This window comes from Acanthopagrus latus, chromosome 1, assembly GCF_904848185.1.
Source record: "Acanthopagrus latus isolate v.2019 chromosome 1, fAcaLat1.1, whole genome shotgun sequence".
Lineage (NCBI taxonomy): Eukaryota > Metazoa > Chordata > Actinopteri > Spariformes > Sparidae > Acanthopagrus > Acanthopagrus latus.
The window spans coordinates 1,265,696-1,287,067 of record NC_051039.1 but is presented as its reverse complement, the minus strand read 5'-3'; the positions used below and the strand labels follow the sequence as shown (position 1 = coordinate 1,287,067).

The window sequence follows — 21,372 nt, the reverse complement described above, 5'->3', positions numbered from 1 at the left end:
GTTGTTGCACTGGATTAACAGAGAACTTGGACAAACTGACCAAACCTTTAATTTCCAAATTAGTCACAGCAACACATTCATAAGGCCACCAACTCACTGTACATTCTGGTTGGAATCACATAACTGGAAACAAAGACATCCAAAAATATGTTTCTTCAATAGGGATTCATATAAAACCATTTTACCTCCATTTACAAAGAGTAGGTGAATAAGTGCGTCAGGACACAATTACTGATATATTTACCCACTGCAACATCAACGTAACAATAAATCAGGATTTGGTACAAACATGATGTCGAGACTTTTATCTGTTAGACTGATGTTGGAGGAACACTGTCCTGTAAATACAACACACACAGGTCTACATCTGCAGTTACAACTCTTTCAGCTAATCTGTTACACTGCAGATTGGACAGGTAGAACTTCAGATGGTTTCTGGTCAAAAAGCTGCTTTAAATTGCCACATTTCAACAGAGAACTCCAGGAGGCAGAAACAGCACATAGCACCTTCGGAAGGTTACAGTATGTCTGAAATAGTGTATAAAAAATGCGATAAGAGACAGGAGTGTGATTTGTCAAGTTACAAATATAAAACACCTGCACATGTTACAGAATGAAAGTAGTGCTTCATTAAATCCTTCACTAAATGCAGGAATGTTTTAAAATCTTCAAAATTAAACCAAAGTGTGAACGTGACAAAGTGGCGAATTCAGCTGAGTCAGCATCACATTGTGCAGCGTGAAACATCCGAGTGTCTCCTGAAGTCAATGGCAGAACATGGAAACAGTCAAGTGTTAATTGTGTGTTGAATTTAATTAATTTCATTGATTTAATTAATTCCATCAACCAATTAACTATTGTGTATTTTGGTACTGTTGGTGAGTTTAGCTGTAATAAAATGTGCTCTGAAACTGCCTCGTCCACTTTATCTTTGTTGCTCACATGATCAGTTAATTAACCACTGAAGTCAGTAATTTGAATGTTTAGGTTTTGGACTGCTGGCTGTTGGCTTCTCAACTCTTAATGATAAACAAAACAAAAAAAAAACAACAAAAGAGATTAATATAGAATAAAAGTGATCATAAAAATGTGTTTGTAATTATTCAGAGACATGTCATGGCTGCTCTCTGTGTGGTTCACTGTCTGAGATCTGACTACACTGTTGTTACATGGCAACACTCTCTTTAACATCTGTGGGTGCGTTAAGACTTTATGGACAATGTTGTAAGTCGAGGCTCAGGGCTGCACTGTGGCTGAACTGGAATATATGCATAGATGATGTACATATAACTTAATATCAGATACTTCTATTGTACTTCAGTGCAGCACTTTGTTCTGTCTAAGTATTCTATGCATTATAATTTATAGTTATGTGTAATATTACAGTATCACCCACTCCTAATGATCCAATATGCTTGTCTCCACAGAGATGTTAAAGGTTTATTTTGAAAGGAATTTAACTCTTGATCTACCATCAACACACAGAACCTGAAACTCAACAACAGCTGCTGTGAAACCAAACAACAACAGAGGTGTGAAGGAATGTAAGGATTCAGTCTTCTTCAGTTGTCACTTCATCTGTCTCTCAAAGGCTCAACAGCACGTCCAGGAGTCCCTCCCTCCTAAAACAGCTTCCTGAGAACTCGTCTCCACACTTTCAGAGTAAAAGTCTAAATCTCCCCCCTGCACTCCGGTGCCGTTGGTGCTGTCCGAGGAGCACTGGAACTGGAAGGTCACTTTCCCACACTGCACCTCTGTCATGCCCTCCTGGCCAAAGTAGCTGAGCTCGTTGCCATCCAGCACCACGCTGGCGGTGTAGAAGGTGTCTGGCTCGATCTGCACGGGGTAGTCGAACCACACAGGGAAGGTGCTGCTGGAGCCATCTGAGCCATTGGCACACCCTGGCACTTCAGCTCAATCTTGGCACTGTACTCTGCCGAACCGCAGCTGGAGCCGTACAGGCCGAAGCCAGCGATGAAGACTCGTCTGTCCACAGCAAACTGGATGCTGTCACAGCGACCTCGGTACCGCCACTGGTTGCTCCTGTGGTCGGTGAGGGGGAAGGTTATGGTCCGCTTTCAGTGGTGGTAGGTCCGGTTAGCTCAAAAGACACGGCAGGCAACATGTGGGATTTCCGCTCATACTTTTATTCCACTGTTAATTTACAGACCATACCAAGCCAGGTTCTTACGGCACTAGTTATCACACGCATACATGCCCTGACACACATTGCTTAGCATGGTGGAGCGGAAGTACATCTACTCATCTTCTAGGTACAGGTTAATTTATTTACTTAACAGAAGGAGGTACCACCTAGTGGCACTACATTCAATAACTCCGACTGTTACATATATCCCCCTGGTGAACGTCAGGCTGACCTCAGCCATACAGAGCATGACAAGTACCCAAGCTTCACTTATCATTTCGTAATACATTCCATAAATTCCACTCCATAAAAGTTAGCCGTAACACTCAGGACACAGCTGTACAAACCAAACTACACCTAGCATTTTGTGATACATCACTTAATGGAAAGTTAGCCGGAACACACAGGTTAAGAAAACACACTCAGCACACCGACGTACATATCAGTTGACAGAGTATAAGAGATAAAAAAATATTCCACATCTCAAAATACAAAATTTTGGAAAAGCATGCAGCAAAATCCCACTTCTTTCTCTGATTTACAACAAACCAGTTAAGTGAAACTAACCAGTGATGAACACAGAAGGCAAGATACTCAACATAAACACAACAAATGCAAAAACATTTTAACTGTACTGCATTGAGTAGTTGGGGTGTAGAAGCGTAGAAGGCAAGCCGGTCCGGTCCGTGCTTCTGAAGAGAGGTCCAGGGAAGTGGCATGCACAGACTTTTTGAAGGGCAGACGGGCACTTTAGCTCACGTTTTGGCTCCCAAGAGGGCAGTTTATCATGTTTTAACCAGCCAAGGGGGCACTTTAGTGTGTTTTTCCAATCAATAGGGCAACCCCCCCATGCACACCACTGAACATACCCACCTTCAGGTGAAGCATGAGCCTCCTCTTGTTTTGAGGAAATCGCTCCACCTGCATCCAACTGCCTGTCAGCGCATCTGACTGCTGATTGGTCAGATGCTGCGTGCTATCAATCATTGAGGCAATGCATGCGGTGTTGGATTACTCTTCTCTTTTTTTATCTCTCCTGCCTCTGGCTGACTTTGTGCTCTGTGCGCGCCATAGATAGAAGAATCAGTTTAATCTTTGATTTTGTTTCATTTAAGATGAGATGTGACCTTTGATATAATAGACGACTAAGCCTCCTTCACAGGAAGACAGCAGTTTTCTTCTCCTTGAAACCTAAAGCAGCAGGAAGAACTTTTATTGTTGTTGAGAGGATGCATAGTGATGAAGTAACATGTGTTTTTTTGTCTAGTTTAAATGTTAGCCTACAGCTAGCATATCCAGTTGCTTAGCAATAGTAAATATAACAAGCTAAAGATAAAAACATTCCTGAGTGACTTCATCTTTTTTGCAGGAATCTGACCCAGTGGCAGGGATTAAATACTACTGTATAGAAATAGTCAGTGCTTTCACTGATGGCCTCCTGAGGTGACAGCAAACATTGAATAAGTAGTTGTTAATAGTAAGACAGAGTTCAACTTTCACTGTTTTCATCATGAACACGCCGGAAAAAGTAGAAAGTACAAGATCGTAAACTTCATCAGACTATAAGATGTTTAACTTGTTTTAAAAGGTTTTAATAACATTCTGAATTACACATGTTGTTGTTCTTTCCCTGAGCTGATAACAGAAGTTACTAAGGAGTGAGAGATCTTGTTCCTTTATGATCTCTGTTGAGAGTTGCAGATGAGTTTTACCCCTCAGGCAGCTGACAGGCCCAGAAGACACAAACAACAGTTACTTTCTTTAACTTCAGTCGCTCTTTCAAACTCAGTGCTGACTGATCTTAGTTGTAATTTTTGGTCAGTTTGAAAGAGCTGTTAGTTTCCTCCAATCAGCATGTTTTTCGTCCGACTCTGAGCTCCAGAAATTATTTTGATCAGAATGAGGACTGGCAGCACTACAGCTCACACTGGGTTTCTGCTCTCACGTCATTGACGTGTCGGGATTTGTATTTGAAGGTATGAGGATGTGACGGCTGTCGGCCAGATGAACACAGACACCAGCAGCGTCTGTCAGAGTCTGTAGATGAAGGAAGAACCACTCTTTGACCTCATCTGGACTTTAACAGGTGAGAACATGACACACCTTTGATGAACAAACTACAACATCAACTTGTGGATGAGAGCAGTGATGAAGTGAATGAAGATGATTTAAGGTTCTGAATGTTCATGAATTAACTCACTAGTTATTCTATGAAATGTGACTTTCTCAACAAAATGAGTCTTTTCATGTTTTGTTTAATTTAGTGATTTTAATCTGAGCTGACTTTACTGCTGAGAGATGAGGGAGTGTCAGGTCCTGCTGTGTGTTTGTATCACTCTTATCACCACATCATGTCCCAACATGTCAAAGTAATGTTAGCTCACAATAAGAGAGCGATGTTGTAACATTGCTGTACAATTTTATTGTCCAACTGAGCCTGGAAATAAACTTTAGTAGATTATAAATGTGTTCAGGCTGCAAACTGAAAGACTGTGTTCAGTCTTGGTTCATTTGACACAAGAGCACAGGACTCTTCCCATCTTTGAACACTCAACCAAATCACCATCTGACAACCACGCAAACACTCACTGGCTGCACCTGATTGGACGAATGCCACTTGTGAGCTGAGTATATTTAAAACTGGACCAACATGGTGTCTGGTTTAGAAACTTTCTCTTATGTTATGAAAATAGCTCAGTGACATTTCTGAAGAATTGTCTGAAAACAGTTGGAGTTAAAACAGTGCTGACCACTGATTGGTCAGTCTGTACAACCAGGGTCATGTTTCTGTGTTTGAATCATCTCTGCCAGCAGAGCAGAGAATAAAAAGGTTAGCAGTTTGTGTATGTTGTCAGTACAGGTCGCAGTGTGTCGGATCATCAGTGCAGCAGCTTCTCAACAGTTCAGACTGGTCTTCCCTGATGTTTCCCAGCTGATGGAAGTCTGGCTGGTTTTCCGTCAGGTGATAACACTGCCTGTTTTTAGCAGGGAGCCACGATGACACCAGAGGACATTTTCAACACTCTGGAGGATCTAAAAGTTGATGAATTCAAGTATTTCAAATGGTATCTGAAGCTGCCTGACATCCTGGAAGGCTACCAACCCATCAAACAGTCCAGGCTGGAGACAGCAGAAAGACGGGACACAGTGGATCTGATGGTGAACACCTTTACACTTGATGGAGCTCTGAAGGTGACCAAGAAGATTTTAGAGAAGATCAAGAGGAATGACCTGGTGCAGAGTCTGTCAGCCAGCAGCTCAGGACCAGAAGGTCAGTCACATTCTTTATTTTAATATCATTTTCAGAAGAAGAGAGTGAGTCGACCACACAATACCTGTAAAGGAACAGATCTCTCAGTTCAGAGGCTCATTGTTTTCAGCAAAGAGAAACAAAGAGGCCTGATTTCATAATGAGGAGAAAAGGTTGAAGCATCAATAATTGTTACTGGAGAGGATGGAGGTTTGATGGTGCTCTGGTTCACAGACATAAACTTTGTTTAACTGAGCAGAGATTCATTTTAATGGTGCAGCAGAGCTCTGCCTGAATTAATATCTAGATTAACTCATTTTAAACTAGTTTTACTAAACTCAGATTACATTTTAGATTAAATGAATCCTTGTTGGTGCCACCCAGCCATAATCTCTGTCTTCACCTCTCTCAGTGTCAGTGAGTGTCGGTGATGTTGGAGAGACTCCAGAGAACAGAGGACCTTCTTCCTCTCAGAGTGAAGGTAAAGCTGCTGTATTCTCTGGTATGTACAGAAGCCCTGAAAGACAAAGTTTAGTTTTTGGTGGAATCGACTGACAGACTAACTTGTGTCTGTCTGTCTAACAAGAGTCGCTCTGATTAAAGTGTCACAAAAAAAGCTCTAAAACAAACGGTTTGTGGAAAGAAGCTCAGAAATGATTATGCAGTTTGTGTGTCTGTATCACCGAATGTGAGCTTGTGAAAAAAAATAATGAATGCAAAAATACAAGCAAATAATGTAACATATAAAAACTTCTCCCTCAGTTCTCAGATCAGGTCCAGGTAGTCGTACTCTAACTTCCTGGTCAGCTCTCCTTTAAATGATAAGCTTTCATGTCAAAAGTTTAACATGTGGCATAAGTTGTCTCTTTGAAAATGGAAGACACCCCGTGAACAGCAGCTTCTCTTCTGGCTGCAGCCAGTACAGGGCAAATCACCGCAGATCACAGTCCAGTTACGTCACATACAGTCCAAACTTCCTCTAATTTTTTGAGGCTGAAGTGTTCAGGTTGTTTTTAGTCATGCAGAATTTCCTCATCATTGTTATATTTTAGTATTTGATTGTATCATATTGGAAGGTGTTTTTATAGTTTTTCTAAAAATGAATTACAGTCAGTGTTGGAGTGCAACCAAGCTACTAGCATAGCTATTTATTTACGATTTTCAAATCAAATCATTTTGTACTTCATGTGATGCGTTTGGTTTCTGAATAGATCTATTCCGAATTCAGAATAGATCTATTCAGAAACCAAAAGAATCACATGGACAATAGGCTGGTAACCCTAACCCGCTGTGGTATGATGGGTCACCTCTGTGAAGCTGCAGCGGTAGGGTGGGGAGCTCCACTAGATAACTGTAGCCGCTAGATGGCAGCAGAGTTTGTGAATCCTAATGACAGGATTTGACTGCATATCCAGTTTGACCACAATGTGATCAGCAATGGCAGCGTGGTATTATGTTAATATGAGTATTTTGGCTGAAATTTAACTTTTACAGCCCTATTCATCAAAATTATAGTACTTAGGTCAAGGACTGAGATCTGTGCACCACATACACACAAAGAGACGCACTGCAGTGCTCCTCCTCCTGTCAAACATCACTCAGTTTGCTCATATACAGTGAAACAGAGTTGTTGTCAAGTATGAGGATGAGAAACATGTTATTCATGTAACTGTAGCTCCTCTGCAGGTCTGAACCCAGCAGTCACACTTCACAGTCCAGTTACGTCACATACAGTTGGAAGGTGTTTTTTTTGATTGTAATTTTTGATTGGCTTCTATTCTGGAGAGGGTGGGTCTTATGTAGTACGAGCAGGCCAGAGGTCAGACAGCAGAGATGGAGTCAAGTGAAGAGGAAGAAGAGATCAGAGACCAAGAAAACATTATTTCTGAAGAAATTTTGTCACCTTGTGTCTATTTGTCAAACTGAATGAACTACAATTGATTTCAGATCTGTTCATGGTTTTCAATTGAGATCTGGAGTCGACCTGACCCTGCAGTCAAAGTGGTTGATAACTGTGAGGACTGAGTGGACTGACAGTGGAAAGCTAGCTGAGCTCACCTGTGGTTCAGATGAGGCTTGAATCCACAGTTCAATCCTCAGTTTAGTTTTTTCTTTATTGGAAGTAGTTTAAATGATAGTATGGTGTTTAAACATCATCAGCTGATACTAAAACAAGACAGAGTGAGAGAAGTTAAGAATGCACAGCTCTGGGCCTTCAAGAGAGCTTGAGTCTAAATATCTCTACAGACAGAAGGAGAATATTAAAGTGAAACTCTCGCCAAAATGCAACCTCTTAAAAAAAAAGTGCGTCTTGACTCATATACATTCACAAAAAAAGCCTAAGTTGCATTTTGGCGAGTTTCATTTTAAAACTGATGCTACAGGATTCGTCTTTGTGACATTTCGACCAGAAGATGGCAGCAACACCAACAGCTGCTCAGTGGTCACCAGTCCAGAGCTGTGGTTGTACTGACCAGCTCCCTGTCGGATAGGTTTATATGTTGTTGGAGTACATGAGAGAAACGTGTGATCAAATATTAATGTTAAGATAGCTTACTGTAACACAACTGCAGATATCATATTGTTACAATAGTTTCCATAGACATCTTCTCCAACTGTACACTTAAAATCCTGAATTTCAGTTGTTTTTGTTTCTATTTGTCACTCAGATGAGATTGTTCCAGTACCAAAGCCACAACCCATCTCATATTACCAGAAAATGCTTCAGTCAAACCTTGAGGATCGGTTTAATTGTGCACAAGAGGGGTGGGCACAGAGGAAGGATGAGCAACCTCTGGTTGATATCTACACAGAGCTGTACGTCACAGCTGGGGGTGACGTTAACCTCAACAGACAGCATGAGGTCATTCAGATGGAGGTGAAGCCAACAACAGAGGAATCAATTCAACCCTGCGACATGTTCAAACCCCCCTCTGGTAAAGGAAGATCTATAAGAACAGTGCTGACCAATGGAATCGCAGGAATTGGCAAAACATTTCTTGTCCAGAAGTTTCTGTTGGACTGGACTAACAAAGAACACAATCAAGATGTGCATCTCATATTCCCCTTTACCTTCCGCCAGCTGAACTTATGGAAGGATGAAAAGTTAAGTCTGACCGAGCTGATCCATAAATCTATCAGAGAGACCAAAGACATTCATGAAGAAGCTCTTAATCACATCTTTACAACTCTGCAGTCATCAGGAAACACCAACTATGACAAAAGTAAATTTAAACTAGTGTTTGTTTTGGATGGACTGGATGAGAGCCGCCTTCAACTGAACTGTTCGACCAATAATAACAAAGGAAGAGATTTTGATGTGACACAGTCCACCTCAGTGGATGTGCTGCTGTCAAACCTCATCGAGAGAAATCTGCTTCCCTCTGCTCGCCTCTGGATAACCACACGACCTGCAGCAGCCAGTCAGATTCATTCTGATTTTGTTGACGTGGTGACAGAGGTCAGAGGGTTCACTGACCCACAGAAGGAGGAGTACTTCAGGGAGAGATTCAGAGATGAGGAGCAGGCCAGCAGAATCATCTCCCACATCAAGACATCACGAAGCCTCCACATCATGTGCCACATCCCAGTCTTCTGCTGGATCACTGCTACAGTTCTGGAGGATGTGTTGAAGACCAGAGAGGGAGGAGAGCTGCCCACGACCCTGACCGAGATGTATGTAGAGTTCCTGAAGTTTCAGAATCATCAGACAAATGAGAAGTTTGACCAAAGCATGTGCATTCTGTACATTAAGACATTAGCAAAACTGGCTTTCCAGCAGCTGGAAAAGGGCAACCTGATCTTCTATGAAAGAGATCTAGAAGAGTGTGGCATTGATGTCAGAGGAGCCTCAATGTTCTCAGGAGTGTTCACAGAGATCTTTAAAGAAGAACGTCGGAGGAAGAATGCTGAAGTCAAGATGTTTAGCTTCGTCCATCTCAGTGTTCAGGAGTTTTTGGCAGCTTTGTATGTAGAGATGTCACTCATTAACGAAAACAAGAATGTGATGTCAAAGCTAGCTCAAACTATTGGTGAACATGTGAGAATGTTTTTCAGCAAAACGTCTGTGACAAAGGTCCACAGATTTGCTATTGACAAGGCCTTACAGAGTCCAAATGGACACCTGGACTTGTTCCTCCGCTTCCTCCTTGGTCTTTCACTGCAGACCAATCAGACCCTCCCTCAAGGCCTCCTGGAAAAGAAGAGAAGCTCACAGACCAATCAGGAAACAGTTGAGTACATCAAGAAGAAGATCAGTGAGAATCTGTCTCCAGAGAGAAGCATCAATCTGTTCCACTGTCTGAATGAACTGAATGATGGTTCTCTAGTGGAGGAGATCAAACGGTACCTGAGATCAGGAAGTCTCTCCACAGATAAACTGTCTCCTGCTCAGTGGTCAGCTCTGGGCTTCATCTTACTGTCATCAGAAGAAGATCTGGACGTGTTTGACCTGAAGAAATACTCTGCTTCAGAGGAGATTCTTCTGAGGCTGCTGCCAGTGGTCAAAGCCTCCAACAAAGCTCTGTAAGTGACCAGATAACTGCAGATATGAACTATTGTACATCATGTGTGTGTGTCTTGATAATTGAACAAAGAGGCAAACAAATTTCCTGATGCACAATGCCAAGGCAATGCTACTAACAACTGAGCTAGCTTGCAAAGTAGTGTAAGTCATTTTCTGTCAGCCCCAGTGGGGGGACAATGCCACACCGTTTTTTTTTTCGAGCCCTACAGCACGAGAGCTAACAGAGGTAACAGTTGACAGAGCTAAAAGTTCACAGTGGAGCTGAACACACATAGTGGTACTGAGAGTTCAGAGGAACATTAAGTGGTCAACACTGAACTGCAGTTTAATTTGACGACATGTTTAGACAAATGAATGTGCTTAAGTATTTTACCAGAGTACTGTTTGGAGGTAAAAGTACTTTGAGTTTGGAGTTACAGACAGTTTACATCAGTGGACATTTTATCAATCTTCTGACAGAGATTAAAGTAACCCCACACCAGCAGTGACCAGGTGGAGCAGTAGCATCAGAACACAAAGACCTCAAAGATGATGATGATCTCTTAAATTCTCTCTTTGTCACTAAACTCTGTGTCCAGTGTTACTTCGTCTTAATTCTCTTTTCTACAGTGTTTAGATAACTGCTCATTTTGTATTAAATCTATTTCTGTCTTTAAGTCAATGTCAGACAAATTTAATTATTTAGTCAGAATTTTAATGGCGGTTTTCTTATTCCACTAATAACTAACAACTATAGACGACAGTCAGGTAAAGAAACCTTTTGATCAGTGATCTGTATCGGTCAATACTGCTTCTAGTCATCGATGATCTGCCCCAAAAATCCTGATCATTGCACCCTTGGGTTAGTTTCCTATCTTTGACATTTTGGCAGTTTTACCTACAGGAGGCAGTTGAGAGAGTGTTATGTGTTGTTACTGCTGATTTCAGTATGAGAATTTGCTGTCAGCTTTTCAGTTGTAGATACATATGTCTCATTTTCTCCAGTACATACTTTTAATATCTTGGCAAACTAAGATGATTGTCTATAGACAAGTTATTTATGCTGCCTGACACACAAAACACAAACATGACATGGACAGCAAGTTGAATGTGAGGATATAATCACTGAAATCGACAGAAATAGAAAAGTTGAACTTCTCACAAATGTGAAATGCTACTATGAAAAACACTAATTGTCTAAACATCTACTGATCACCCGAGACTCTCAATTGTTCGACTCATCAGCACAACAACAGTTTCTGTAGAAATGTGATATATTTTGTATTGTGGATGACAGAAACATTATCACTAACTCTCTTTCAGGCTGAGTGGCTGTAATCTGTCAGAGAGAAGCTGCGGAGCTCTGTCCTCAGTTCTCAGCTCCCAGTCCTCTAGTCTGAGAGAGCTGGACCTGAGTAACAATGACATGCAGGACTTAGGAGTGGATTGGCTGTCTGTTGGACTGATAAGTCCACACTGTAAACTGAAGACTCTCAGGTCAGGATTAAAAAAGACATGTACAGAGTAAACAATAACTGTTCCTTTATGTTGTCATTGTTCTCCTGTCATTTCACCAGTTCTTTTTTCAGACATGGCTCTAAAACTGAGTGTATCAAAATACAACTATAGGTTAACTCAAACTGAGAGAAAAGTCTTCACATGTGTATTCTAATCTTTTTTCAGACTGAGTGGCTGTAATCTGTCAGAGAGAAGCTGTGAAGCTCTGTCCTCAGTTCTCAGTTCCCAGTCCTCTAGTCTGAGAGAGCTGAACCTGAGTAACAACAACCTGCAGGATTCAGGAGTGAAATCATTGTCTGTTGGACTGAAGAGTCCACACTGCAAACTGGAGACTCTCAGGTCAGGATTAAAAAAGACGTGTACAGAGTGAACAATAACTGTTCCTTTATGTTGTCATTTTACCACTTTTCCTTTCAGAAACTGCTCTGAAACTGTATCAAAATACAGTTGGATGTTAAATCAAACAAAGAGAAAAGTATTCACATTTGTACTCTAATTTTTTTTTCAGGTTGAGTGGCAGTAATCTGTCAGAGACAAGCTGTGAAGCTCTGTCCTTAGTTCTCAGTTCCCAGTCCTCTAGTCTGAGAGAGCTGGACCTGAGTAACAACAACCTGCAGGATTCAGGAGTGAAGTCACTGTCTGTTGGACTGAAGAGTCAACACTGTAAAATGGAGACTCTCAGGTCAGAATTAAAAAAGACATACAGAGTGAACAATAACTGCTCCTTTATGTTGTCATTATTCTCTTGTCATTTTATCATTTGTCTTTTCAGACACTGCTTACTGAGTGTATCAAACAACAATTCTAAGTTAAATCAAACAGAGAGAAAAGTCTTCACATCTGTCAGTCATTTTTCTTTTTTTCAGGTTGAGTGGCAGTAATCTGTCAGAGACAAGCTGTGAAGCTCTGTCCTTAGTTCTCAGTTCCCAGTCCTCTAGTCTGAGAGAGCTGGACCTGAGTAACAACAACCTGCAGGATTCAGGAGTGAAGTCATTGTCTGTTGGACTGAAGAGTCCACACTGCAAACTGGAGACTCTCAGGTCAGGATTAAAAAAGACGTGTACAGAGTGAACAATAACTGTTCCTTTATGTTGTCATTGTTATCCTGTCATTTTACCACTTCTCCTTTCAGAAACTGCTCTGAAACTGTATCAAAATACAGTTGGATGTTAAATCAAACAGAGAGAAAAGTATTCACATTTGTACTCTATTTTTTTTTCAGGTTGAGTGGCAGTAATCTGTCAGAGAAAAGCTGTGAAGCTCTGTCCTTAGTTCTCAGTTCCCAGTCCTCTAGTCTGAGAGAGCTGGACCTGAGTAACAACAACCTGCAGGATTCAGGAGTGAAGTCACTGTCTGTTGGACTGAAGAGTCAACACTGTAAAATGGAGATTCTCAGGTCAGAATTAAAAAGACATACAGAGTGAACAATAACTGTTCCTTTATGTTGTCATTATTCTCTTGTCATTTTATCATTTGTCTTTTCAGACACTGCTTACTGAGTGTATCAAACAACAATTCTAAGTTAAATCAAACAGAGAGAAAAGTCTTCACATCTGTCAGTCATTTTTCTTTTTTTCAGGTTGAGTGGCAGTAATCTGTCAAAGACAAGCTGTGAAGCTCTGTCCTTAGTTCTCAGTTCCCAGTCCTCTAGTCTGAGAGAGCTGGACCTGAGTAACAACAACCTGCAGGATTCAGGAGTGAAGTCACTGTCTGTTGGACTGAAGAGTCAACACTGTAAAATGGAGACTCTCAGGTCAGAATTAAAAAAGACATACAGAGTGAACAATAACTGTTCCTTTATGTTGTCATTATTCTCTTGTCATTTTATCATTTGTCTTTTCAGACACTGCTTACTGAGTGTATCAAACAACAATTCTAAGTTAAATCAAACAGAGAGAAAAGTCTTCACATCTGTCAGTCATTTTTCTTTTTTTCAGGCTGAGTGGCAGTAATCTGTCAAAGACAAGCTGTCAAGCTCTGTCCTTAGTTCTCAGCTCCCAGTCCTCTAGTCTGAGAGAGCTGGACCAGAGTAACAACAACCTGCAGGATTCAGGAGTGAAGTCGCTGTCTGTTGGACTCAAGAGTCCACACTGTAAACTGGAGACTCTCAGGTTTGACTTAAGTTTCTGTTAAATGACCACTCAAATGTTGCTGGGCATCTGGTTAAAATATCTTAAGATACTGTATATGAAATATTTGTGTGAGTTTTGGACATTGTGTATTATTCTTAAAAGGTATACAATATCCTTTGGCGAATACAACATTTATTTTAATGTACAGTAAAGCCATATTCATCAATCACTGTGTCAGCTCTAATCCCTATTATTTTTTTCATCAATTGTGCATGAAATGTTTAATACAACAGGTGTCAAGGACAGTTTTATCAAATGACTCGCCCCTCAGCTTTATGATTTGTTGCATCTAACCAGTGTTGCCACAGTTACTTTGAAAAAGTAATCCAATTACTGATTACTCCTTTAAAAAGTAACTTAGTTACTTTACTAATTACTTGTTTTTAAAAGTAACTAAGTTAGATTACAAGTTACATAGTTAGTTACATTCAGTAGGGGCTGAATGTAACTAATGATATAACCCCCCCTGCGGCCTTAAGATTTCTCTTCATCTCTGTATACTCCTTCTCCAGGTAGGAAGATGTTCTGTGAAGCAGCATGGCATTGATAGTTGTAGGGATCTTGTTTATTAATTTTACAAAATGCACGCAAATCACCCGTGTTTAAGTGCAGCATTTCCTCTACAACATACTGCGTGACCAACTTCTTCAACTCTCCCCCACTTACTTGTTTTGCACCGAAGTCCAGCTTTTGTTGTTTAGGTGGTGGGGGACCTCCTGCAGAAGTCGAGGCCGTGACTTTGCTCGCAGCTCTCTGCTTAACACCACCTGGTGGGACTCGATCAGTAAACTTAACTGTGCTGCAACTCCAAATTTAACGTTGTGTTTTTGAAGCTTGATAGTTCTTTGTCGCCAGCACAGAATTTACAATGAGCCTTCATTTTCTCATATTTAACTGACACAAACTCAAAATAATGACTGTATTTCCAGGTAGAAAATGCGCATCTCTCTCCTCCCTCCATTATTGTTTGTGTTGCTGCGTGGTGTAACACGTGACTTGACCTCGTGCTAAAAACATGACTTGTCGCGTACGTGTCATCACTCCCTGAGACGCAATAAGTAAGCAAAAATATATATTTTTACTGAGGAAAATGACAAAAATAATAGTAAGGTACAGTGACTTGAATAAGTAACTCTAATCTGATTACTGGTTTGGAAGTATTACATAATGGGCTCGTTACTGAAAAAAGTAAACAGATTAGAATAACGGCATCACTGCATCTAACAGACCTGCATCTAACTGACCTTTTTTTTTGTTTGTTTTTTTAACTTTCCACAACTTTACAGGGCTTTTCAAGTGCAGTTGACTGGATTTTCTGGATGTCAATTTTATTTATAAAGACCTAATTAATTTTCATATGCCCTCAGTGGGCTTTACAGTCTGTACCATGAGCACAACCTGTGTCTTTTGACCATGAGGCAAACTTCCCATATTGAAAAAAAACCTTTAACAGGGAAAAACATCAGGAAGAGGAGGTTCCTTTTCCCAGGACCAACAGATAAGAAGCAGATGTTGTTTGTACACAATGACAAAATCACAGTTCACAGAATGTCTGTCTCTACACATTGATAAATATACATTTTCCTGTGTGTGTGTGTGTGTGTGTGTGTGTGTGTGTGTGTGTGTGTGTGTGTGTGTCTGTCTGTCTGTGTCTCCAGACTATCAGGCTGTCTGATCACAGTGGAAGGTTGTATCTTTCTGGCCTCAGCTCTGAGATCCAAGCCCTCCCATCTGAGGGAGCTGGACCTGAGCTACAATCATGCAGGGGATTCAGGAGTAAAGCTGCTGTCGGCTGGACTCAAGGATCCAAACTGGAGACTGAACACTCTCAGGTATGAACAGACAAGGGCCCACACACTGTTTCTCTGTCATATTGACAAGCTGAGGACTGTTGGTTCACAGTCTGAACCAGCAGCATTGCTGATAACACTGAAGACAGTAAGTGATGTGCTGAGAGTCCCTGTCCACACTGAGACTGACTTCCTGACAAACAGCACCATCTGCTGTTGATCATTTAATGACACTTAAACACAAACTCTGTTAAATATAGTCCTGTGTCAATTAACCAGAATAAAAACTCATCGAGAGGTTTAAATTTGATTCTTGATTGTGGAAACAGAAGTTGAAAAACAGCTCAACTCAACGAACATACCAACATGTAGCACACGGTAAACAATTACTAGAGTTTGTTTGAACGTAGAGCTACATTATAAAAAGCACTGCCTCCTATAGGACAGAGAGCAAAGACTCCACTTGTAATGATATCTGAACCCTGGATGTTTAAAACCAGCATCTTGTCATTAGTGATTTGAAGCTTTTATCATATTTAACTGTGAGATAATAGGATTATAAAGTTCAGTGTAGAAATGAGACTGAGCTAAGCTAAGGCAGCAGACTTTACCGAAATTGTAATAAACATCCCAGTCCTCTACAACTCACAACTACTAGTATAGTAACATTACTGTGAGCCCGTTAACGTTATATAAACATAAGCGGCAGCTCTGCTCACTCGCAGTCCCTCCAGACGAGCCTGTTAATCACTCGCTAATATCAACATGGAAATAGTCTGTGTGTGTGAGTGAGAGAGTAAAAACCTAATAAACTCAATTCAGTCCAGTTTTATTGCAGGGAAGCACGTTGAGGTGAAGGCTGATTAGCTTTTAGCGTAACGTTAGCCCACCGGTCCTCTTTCTCCTTCTCTGGCTGTAGACGCTCAGCAGACTGTAGAAACTGTGCAACTCACGACTACTAACGTTACTGTGAGGCCCAATACGTCAGCGGCAGCTGTCTGTTCCTGTGATAAACACAGATTATTAAAGTGAAGATGCTGTAGGCTATTTACTGTTTTTAACAGTTTAATCACTTGAAACAAGGTTGCAGATCATATTGATAGGGAAAGTGTGATAAAAGTAAGAAGTGTGTGTGTGTGTGTGTGTGTGTGTGTGTGTGTGTGATCCACATGAGAAGCTGCAGAAACTGACAGCAAAACACCGTCTGAGAGAAAACTGTAGGGCAATAATGGCTGTTTAACTACCAAGTTATTTTACTTGATCTTTTTCTGTGTTGACTGAGAGATTCCATGCAGCAGAAAATGACATATTGTCATGTTATGTGTCCTGAAGCTGTCTTTGACAGTTTCTTGTAGAGACGAGCAGAATATTGCTGTTCAAGACTTTAGACATCATGCAGCTGCATCATAAAGCCTCCATGAACTGCATGGTGTTCAGGGATGAATAGTCTCTATCATTATTGTACTATTTTTTCAGTTATAGTTACATTCATCGTTAGTAATGTAGCAGCCTAGTTTTGAATGACAGTGTCCCTGCTATCATATGTTGGTAAAATAAAACATTTACATAATAAAATCAACTACAGGCTTCCAAAATGCTGCAGTAAATGAAGAATGATGAGTTGAACATATGTCAGCATGTGGCCCCACTTTTAAGTCTCTCTCTTTTTTTTCAAACCCTTATTGCAGATGGATAGACTTAAGTCTATGTGTAAAAACACTCAAAGTTAAGTCTTGGAGTTTGTATTCTTCAAAATGTTGACGCCAATATTTTCCCTTTTACTGCAAGAGAATATCGGCGCCAAATATCGGTTATCGGCCTCCTTGACTACTAATAATCAGTATCAGCCCTGAAAAAACATATTGGTCTATCTCTAATGTGTTGTTACATTTGCTACCATGAAGCTAATGGCTAACGGATAGCGAAAGCTGTATTTGTCTCCAACAGTCCCCAAACTCTTGGACACTTGTTCACATCGTCTCTGTCTCCAGTCTGCATGTTTCCAGACTTTTTACTGTGACAACAAAGCTCCATCGTAATATTATTAACTTTAAACTCGCTTCAAACACCATTGCATAGCGGACCGAATCGAAGCTAACTAGTTAGCCAATTTCCAGCTGACTTCACCAGACTCGTAGGCAACTATAAATACTATCAAACCGTGGCGACACTTCTCGGTGGCTCGGGTGCAGTTTGCTGGGTCCTGTAGGGTTTGGACTGATCCTTTTACGAGGGTCAGTGTCGAGGCAAAGCCAGCTTTGTACTGACCCTCGTTACTGAAGCAGTCTGATCTGAAGCGATTAGCAAACACACACAAGCTAACACGAACTGCAGCTGGCACCTTGTCTTAAAATATGAAACACAACCACTGTCTCTTCTGTTGTTCTGTAGCTGGGACAGAATATAGACACTGATGTGACGACATTGTGAAACTCTGCTGTCTCACTGCTGGACACACCGAACTTCACCTCGGGGATGAACGCCTCCTCTCAGATATCTGCTGTCTCCGCTCAGAGGAGGTCGGACTATGATAATGACTCCTTTCGTTACATAACGACAGGAGCAGAATCTGACCAGCCTGTAGGAGCTCCGTGGTACCAGTGGTGGGCTGCAGGCTCAGGCAGGAACAGCTTATATATGTAGAGACCAGAGAAATGTGTTTTTTATGATATGGGACCTTTAACGTCTTGTAGTGCTCTGAAGTGATATTGTTCTTCATGTAGAGTTATTATTTACACATTTCTGTTAATTATTTGAAGCCAGCTGTGAATGAAAGCTACAACATTTAGTTTCTGTTTCATGATTGACACAACAGGAGAACACAGTTCATTTAGGCTAACATGAGATAGATAGATAGATAGATAGATAGATAGATAGATAGATAGATAGATAGATAGATAGATAGATAGATAGATAGATAGATAGATAGCAGCCAGTGATCTTCTTGGCGGTGTTTATGACCCTCTGGAATGCTTTCCTCTCTTCTGCTGTACAGCTGACATACCACACACACGCAGTATGTCAACATACTCTCTTTATAGCAGCGATAGCATGACACAAGCTGTTTTTGTGACAGATGGTTCTTTCTGAGGAGTCTCAGAAAATACTCCATGACAGGTCCTCCTTGATCTGGATGCCCAGGAACCTGAAGGCAGAGACCCTCTCCACATAGTCCCCGCTGATGAACAGTGGTTGGATACTTTCTGTTTTCTTCCTCCAGAAGTCCACGATCAGCTCCTTCATCTTGGTGGGGTTAAGGACCAGGTTATTTTCCCTGCACCACCCAGTCAACTGCTCCACTCCAGTCCTATAGGCAGACTCATCCCCCTCAGAAATGAGTCCCACTACTGTGGTGTCGTGGAGTGGGCAGGGCTACAGTCATGAGTGTAGAGGGTGTAGAGTAGGGAGCTCAGCACACAGGCCTGTGGGAAGCCGATGCTGATGCTGATGCTGATGGATGCTGAGAGGTGGGAGCCTACTTTCACCCTCTGAGAGCGATTTGTCAGGTAGTCCAGGATCCAGTAGCAGATGGAGGAGGACAGTCTCAGCCCCGTCAGTTTGGGCACCAGTCTGTGGGGGAGGATGGTGTTGAATGCAGAGCTGAAATAAACAAAGAGCAGTCTTGCATAGCTCCCCTGCTGCTCTAGGTGGCTCAGAGCACTGTGGAGGGCTGTTGCAACAGCGTTTCGAGATTGTTTTATATCCACCAGCTCCAACATGGATTCATTAGTTCTTAAAGGTTATTTAATGTTGTTTGATGTTCTTTAAAGATGTTGGAAAGCATTACGTTTGATGTCAGAAAGTGTTAAGATACCTGATTTGACCTGATATTCATCCAGTTGTTCATCCAGAGTTTGTCCAGTTGTTGTGATTTTTTTCTGAACACTTCAAGGATGTCTCGTTTGTTATGTTTTAAGAGTTATGAATGCAGCTGTTTTGTCTTCATGGTGATCTGAGTGAAGCTTTATGAAGATCGTTGATGAGGAAGCTTCTGAAGGATCATTCTGACTCTGTTTCTTCCTCCAGGGTGGAACATGGTGGAGAGCAGTGGCTGAAACCTGGTCTGATGAAGTGTAAGTGTGTGTTCACTTTGATTGATGAAAACAAGGCAGCACATGTTAAAGTGGTTTAAATCTAAAGCTTGTGTATCTGCATTCAACTGTCAGTTTGAAAGAAGATCCAGAAAGATGAGTCATTGTGAAGTTTTGATCTAATTAACAGTCAGTCTGTTAATAAAGCAAGAAATAAACCATCAGCTGTGTTAGATGATAAACTGCTGCTGTATTGTGTCTTGTTCTCTCCATCAGATGTCTGTGAACTCACAGTGGACACAAACACAGTAAACAGAAACCTCAAACTGTCTGACAACAACAGGAAGGTGACAGTAGTGGAAGAGGAGCAGCCATATCCTGATCATCCAGAGAGGTTTGACTGGCCTCAGCTGCTGTGTGGAACTGGTCTGACTGGTCGCTGTTACTGGGAGGTCGAGTGGAGAGGAGGGGTTAATATATCAGTGAGTTACAGAGGAATCAGCAGGAGAGGAAACAGAGATGACTGTTTGTTTGGACGGAATAATCAGTCCTGGAGTCTGAGCTGCTCTGGTGGTGGCAGTTACTCTGTCTGGCACAATAAGGGAGGAACAGTCCTCCACTCCTCCTCCTCCTCCTCCTCCTCCTCCTCCTCTGTCTCTAACAGAGTAGCAGTGTATGTGGACTGTCCTGCTGGCACTCTGTCCTTCTACAGAGTCTCTGACTCTCTGATCCACCTCCACACCTTCAACACCACATTCACTCAACCTCTTTATCCTGGATTTGGGGTCTGGTCATTACGTTCCTCAGTGTCTCTGTAGGACACACACTCACACACACACACACACACACACACACACACACACTCACACACACACACACACACACACACACACACACACACACACACACACACACACACACTCTCACACACACACACACACACACACACACACACACACACACACACATTGTAAATGACAGTAACAGAAATGGTTCAGTTGTTTTGTCGCAGTTGGTTCAGTTGGTTGTAAATCTCTTTAAATATGTTTTGAACGTTCGGATTTCAGTTTTCTGAACTTTGTCATCTGAAGGTTTTCTCACAACAATCAGTCTGTATATACAATAAAACCAGGCTGCACACACACATGCATATAGATAATCATTATGATGATTTATAAAGTTTGTCATTTGTCTTATTTGAGTTATTATCTGTAAATATGTCTCTATGAGTGGATAGAGCTGCTGCTACGTGCAGACGGACCTCCATTACAAAATCTCCCTGTAGAGTCCAAGAGCCAAAGACTTTCTGTCAACACTTCATCATCTCACATCATCTGTCAGAATAAACATTTGACATTCTCATTCACATGTCTCTTCTGATTGAAATAACATATTTTCAAATCAGTTTGGGATCTCAGGTTTAGAGGATGGAAGCAGATTTGATTCACTCTTTAGAAACAGACTACATCCGCACAGATGAACCATTTAATCTCTCCAGGGCTGTAAACTGTGTGGTGAGCAACATTCCTGTTGGAGTGTGTTTCGTCCTGCTCCTCTCCTTTCTTCACCACAAGAGTCTGAAATGTCTCTTTCTATCTACTGATGTATAAATATATTTATCTTGTGTTTCAGATCATGCAATCATGATTTACAGGATTCCACTCTGATGAGTTTTGGTAGTAGCACAGTGATAACACAATGATATCATGTCAGTGTGACATGAGTGTATCTGATAGTCACCAGTATGATTTACTAATGATTTGACTTCTGTTATCTTGTATTATTGAAGATGTGCTCCTCTGTTATATAATCCTTAGCTACAGATATGAACATGTTTATTAGTTATGTTTTGTTACTCTGTGTTATTTGATAAATTCCTTGACAACTGTGCAGCCTGTCACTGAACACAAGCAGACAGAAGAACACATGCTGTGTCTCCTCCGTGGCCTCAGACAGACCTGATCTTAGCCTGATCCTGTCAGGCTCAGCACTTTCCCAGAA

At 41.3% G+C, this 21,372-nt stretch overlaps 2 protein-coding genes across 2 annotated transcripts; one reads left to right on the top strand and one right to left on the bottom strand.

Moving 5' to 3' along the window:
* Positions 1 to 31: 31 nt before the first annotated feature.
* LOC119024907 (BTB/POZ domain-containing protein 3-like) lies at positions 32 to 3,133 on the bottom strand. Its single transcript, XM_037108165.1, has 3 exons — positions 3,020 to 3,133; positions 1,943 to 2,075; positions 32 to 1,883 (listed from the first exon to the last, which is right to left on the bottom strand). Exons 1-3 carry the CDS (start codon positions 3,131 to 3,133, stop codon positions 1,594 to 1,596), a joined length of 537 nt encoding a protein of 178 aa, XP_036964060.1. The 3' UTR covers positions 32 to 1,593.
* A 988-nt stretch (positions 3,134 to 4,121) lies between these two features.
* Positions 4,122 to 20,216, top strand: LOC119023494 (NACHT, LRR and PYD domains-containing protein 3-like). The gene is made up of 11 exons (XM_037105478.1): positions 4,122 to 4,232; positions 5,132 to 5,417; positions 5,809 to 5,877; positions 8,066 to 9,920; positions 11,584 to 11,757; positions 11,927 to 12,100; positions 12,285 to 12,458; positions 13,356 to 13,529; positions 15,209 to 15,382; positions 19,367 to 19,413; positions 19,648 to 20,216. Exons 2-11 carry the CDS (start codon positions 5,144 to 5,146, stop codon positions 20,187 to 20,189), a joined length of 3,657 nt encoding a protein of 1,218 aa, XP_036961373.1. The 5' UTR covers positions 4,122 to 4,232; positions 5,132 to 5,143; the 3' UTR covers positions 20,190 to 20,216.
* The last annotated feature ends 1,156 nt before the right edge of the window (positions 20,217 to 21,372 follow it).

Coding starts and splice junctions, on each gene's coding strand:
- LOC119024907 (XM_037108165.1), bottom strand. CDS start 3,133: ATGATTGATAGCACGCAGCATCTGACCAATCAGCAGTCAGATGCGCTG. Junction 2,076..3,019: donor GGCTCATGCTTCACCTGAAG/GTGGGTATGTTC, acceptor CACCACTGAAAG/CGGACCATAACCTTCCCCCT. Junction 1,884..1,942: donor CCTGTACGGCTCCAGCTGCG/GTTCGGCAGAGT, acceptor CCAATGGCTCAG/ATGGCTCCAGCAGCACCTTC.
- LOC119023494 (XM_037105478.1), top strand. CDS start 5,144: ATGACACCAGAGGACATTTTCAACACTCTGGAGGATCTAAAAGTTGAT. Junction 12,459..13,355: donor TGCAAACTGGAGACTCTCAG/GTCAGGATTAAA, acceptor TCTTTTTTTCAG/GCTGAGTGGCAGTAATCTGT. Junction 13,530..15,208: donor TGTAAACTGGAGACTCTCAG/GTTTGACTTAAG, acceptor CTGTGTCTCCAG/ACTATCAGGCTGTCTGATCA.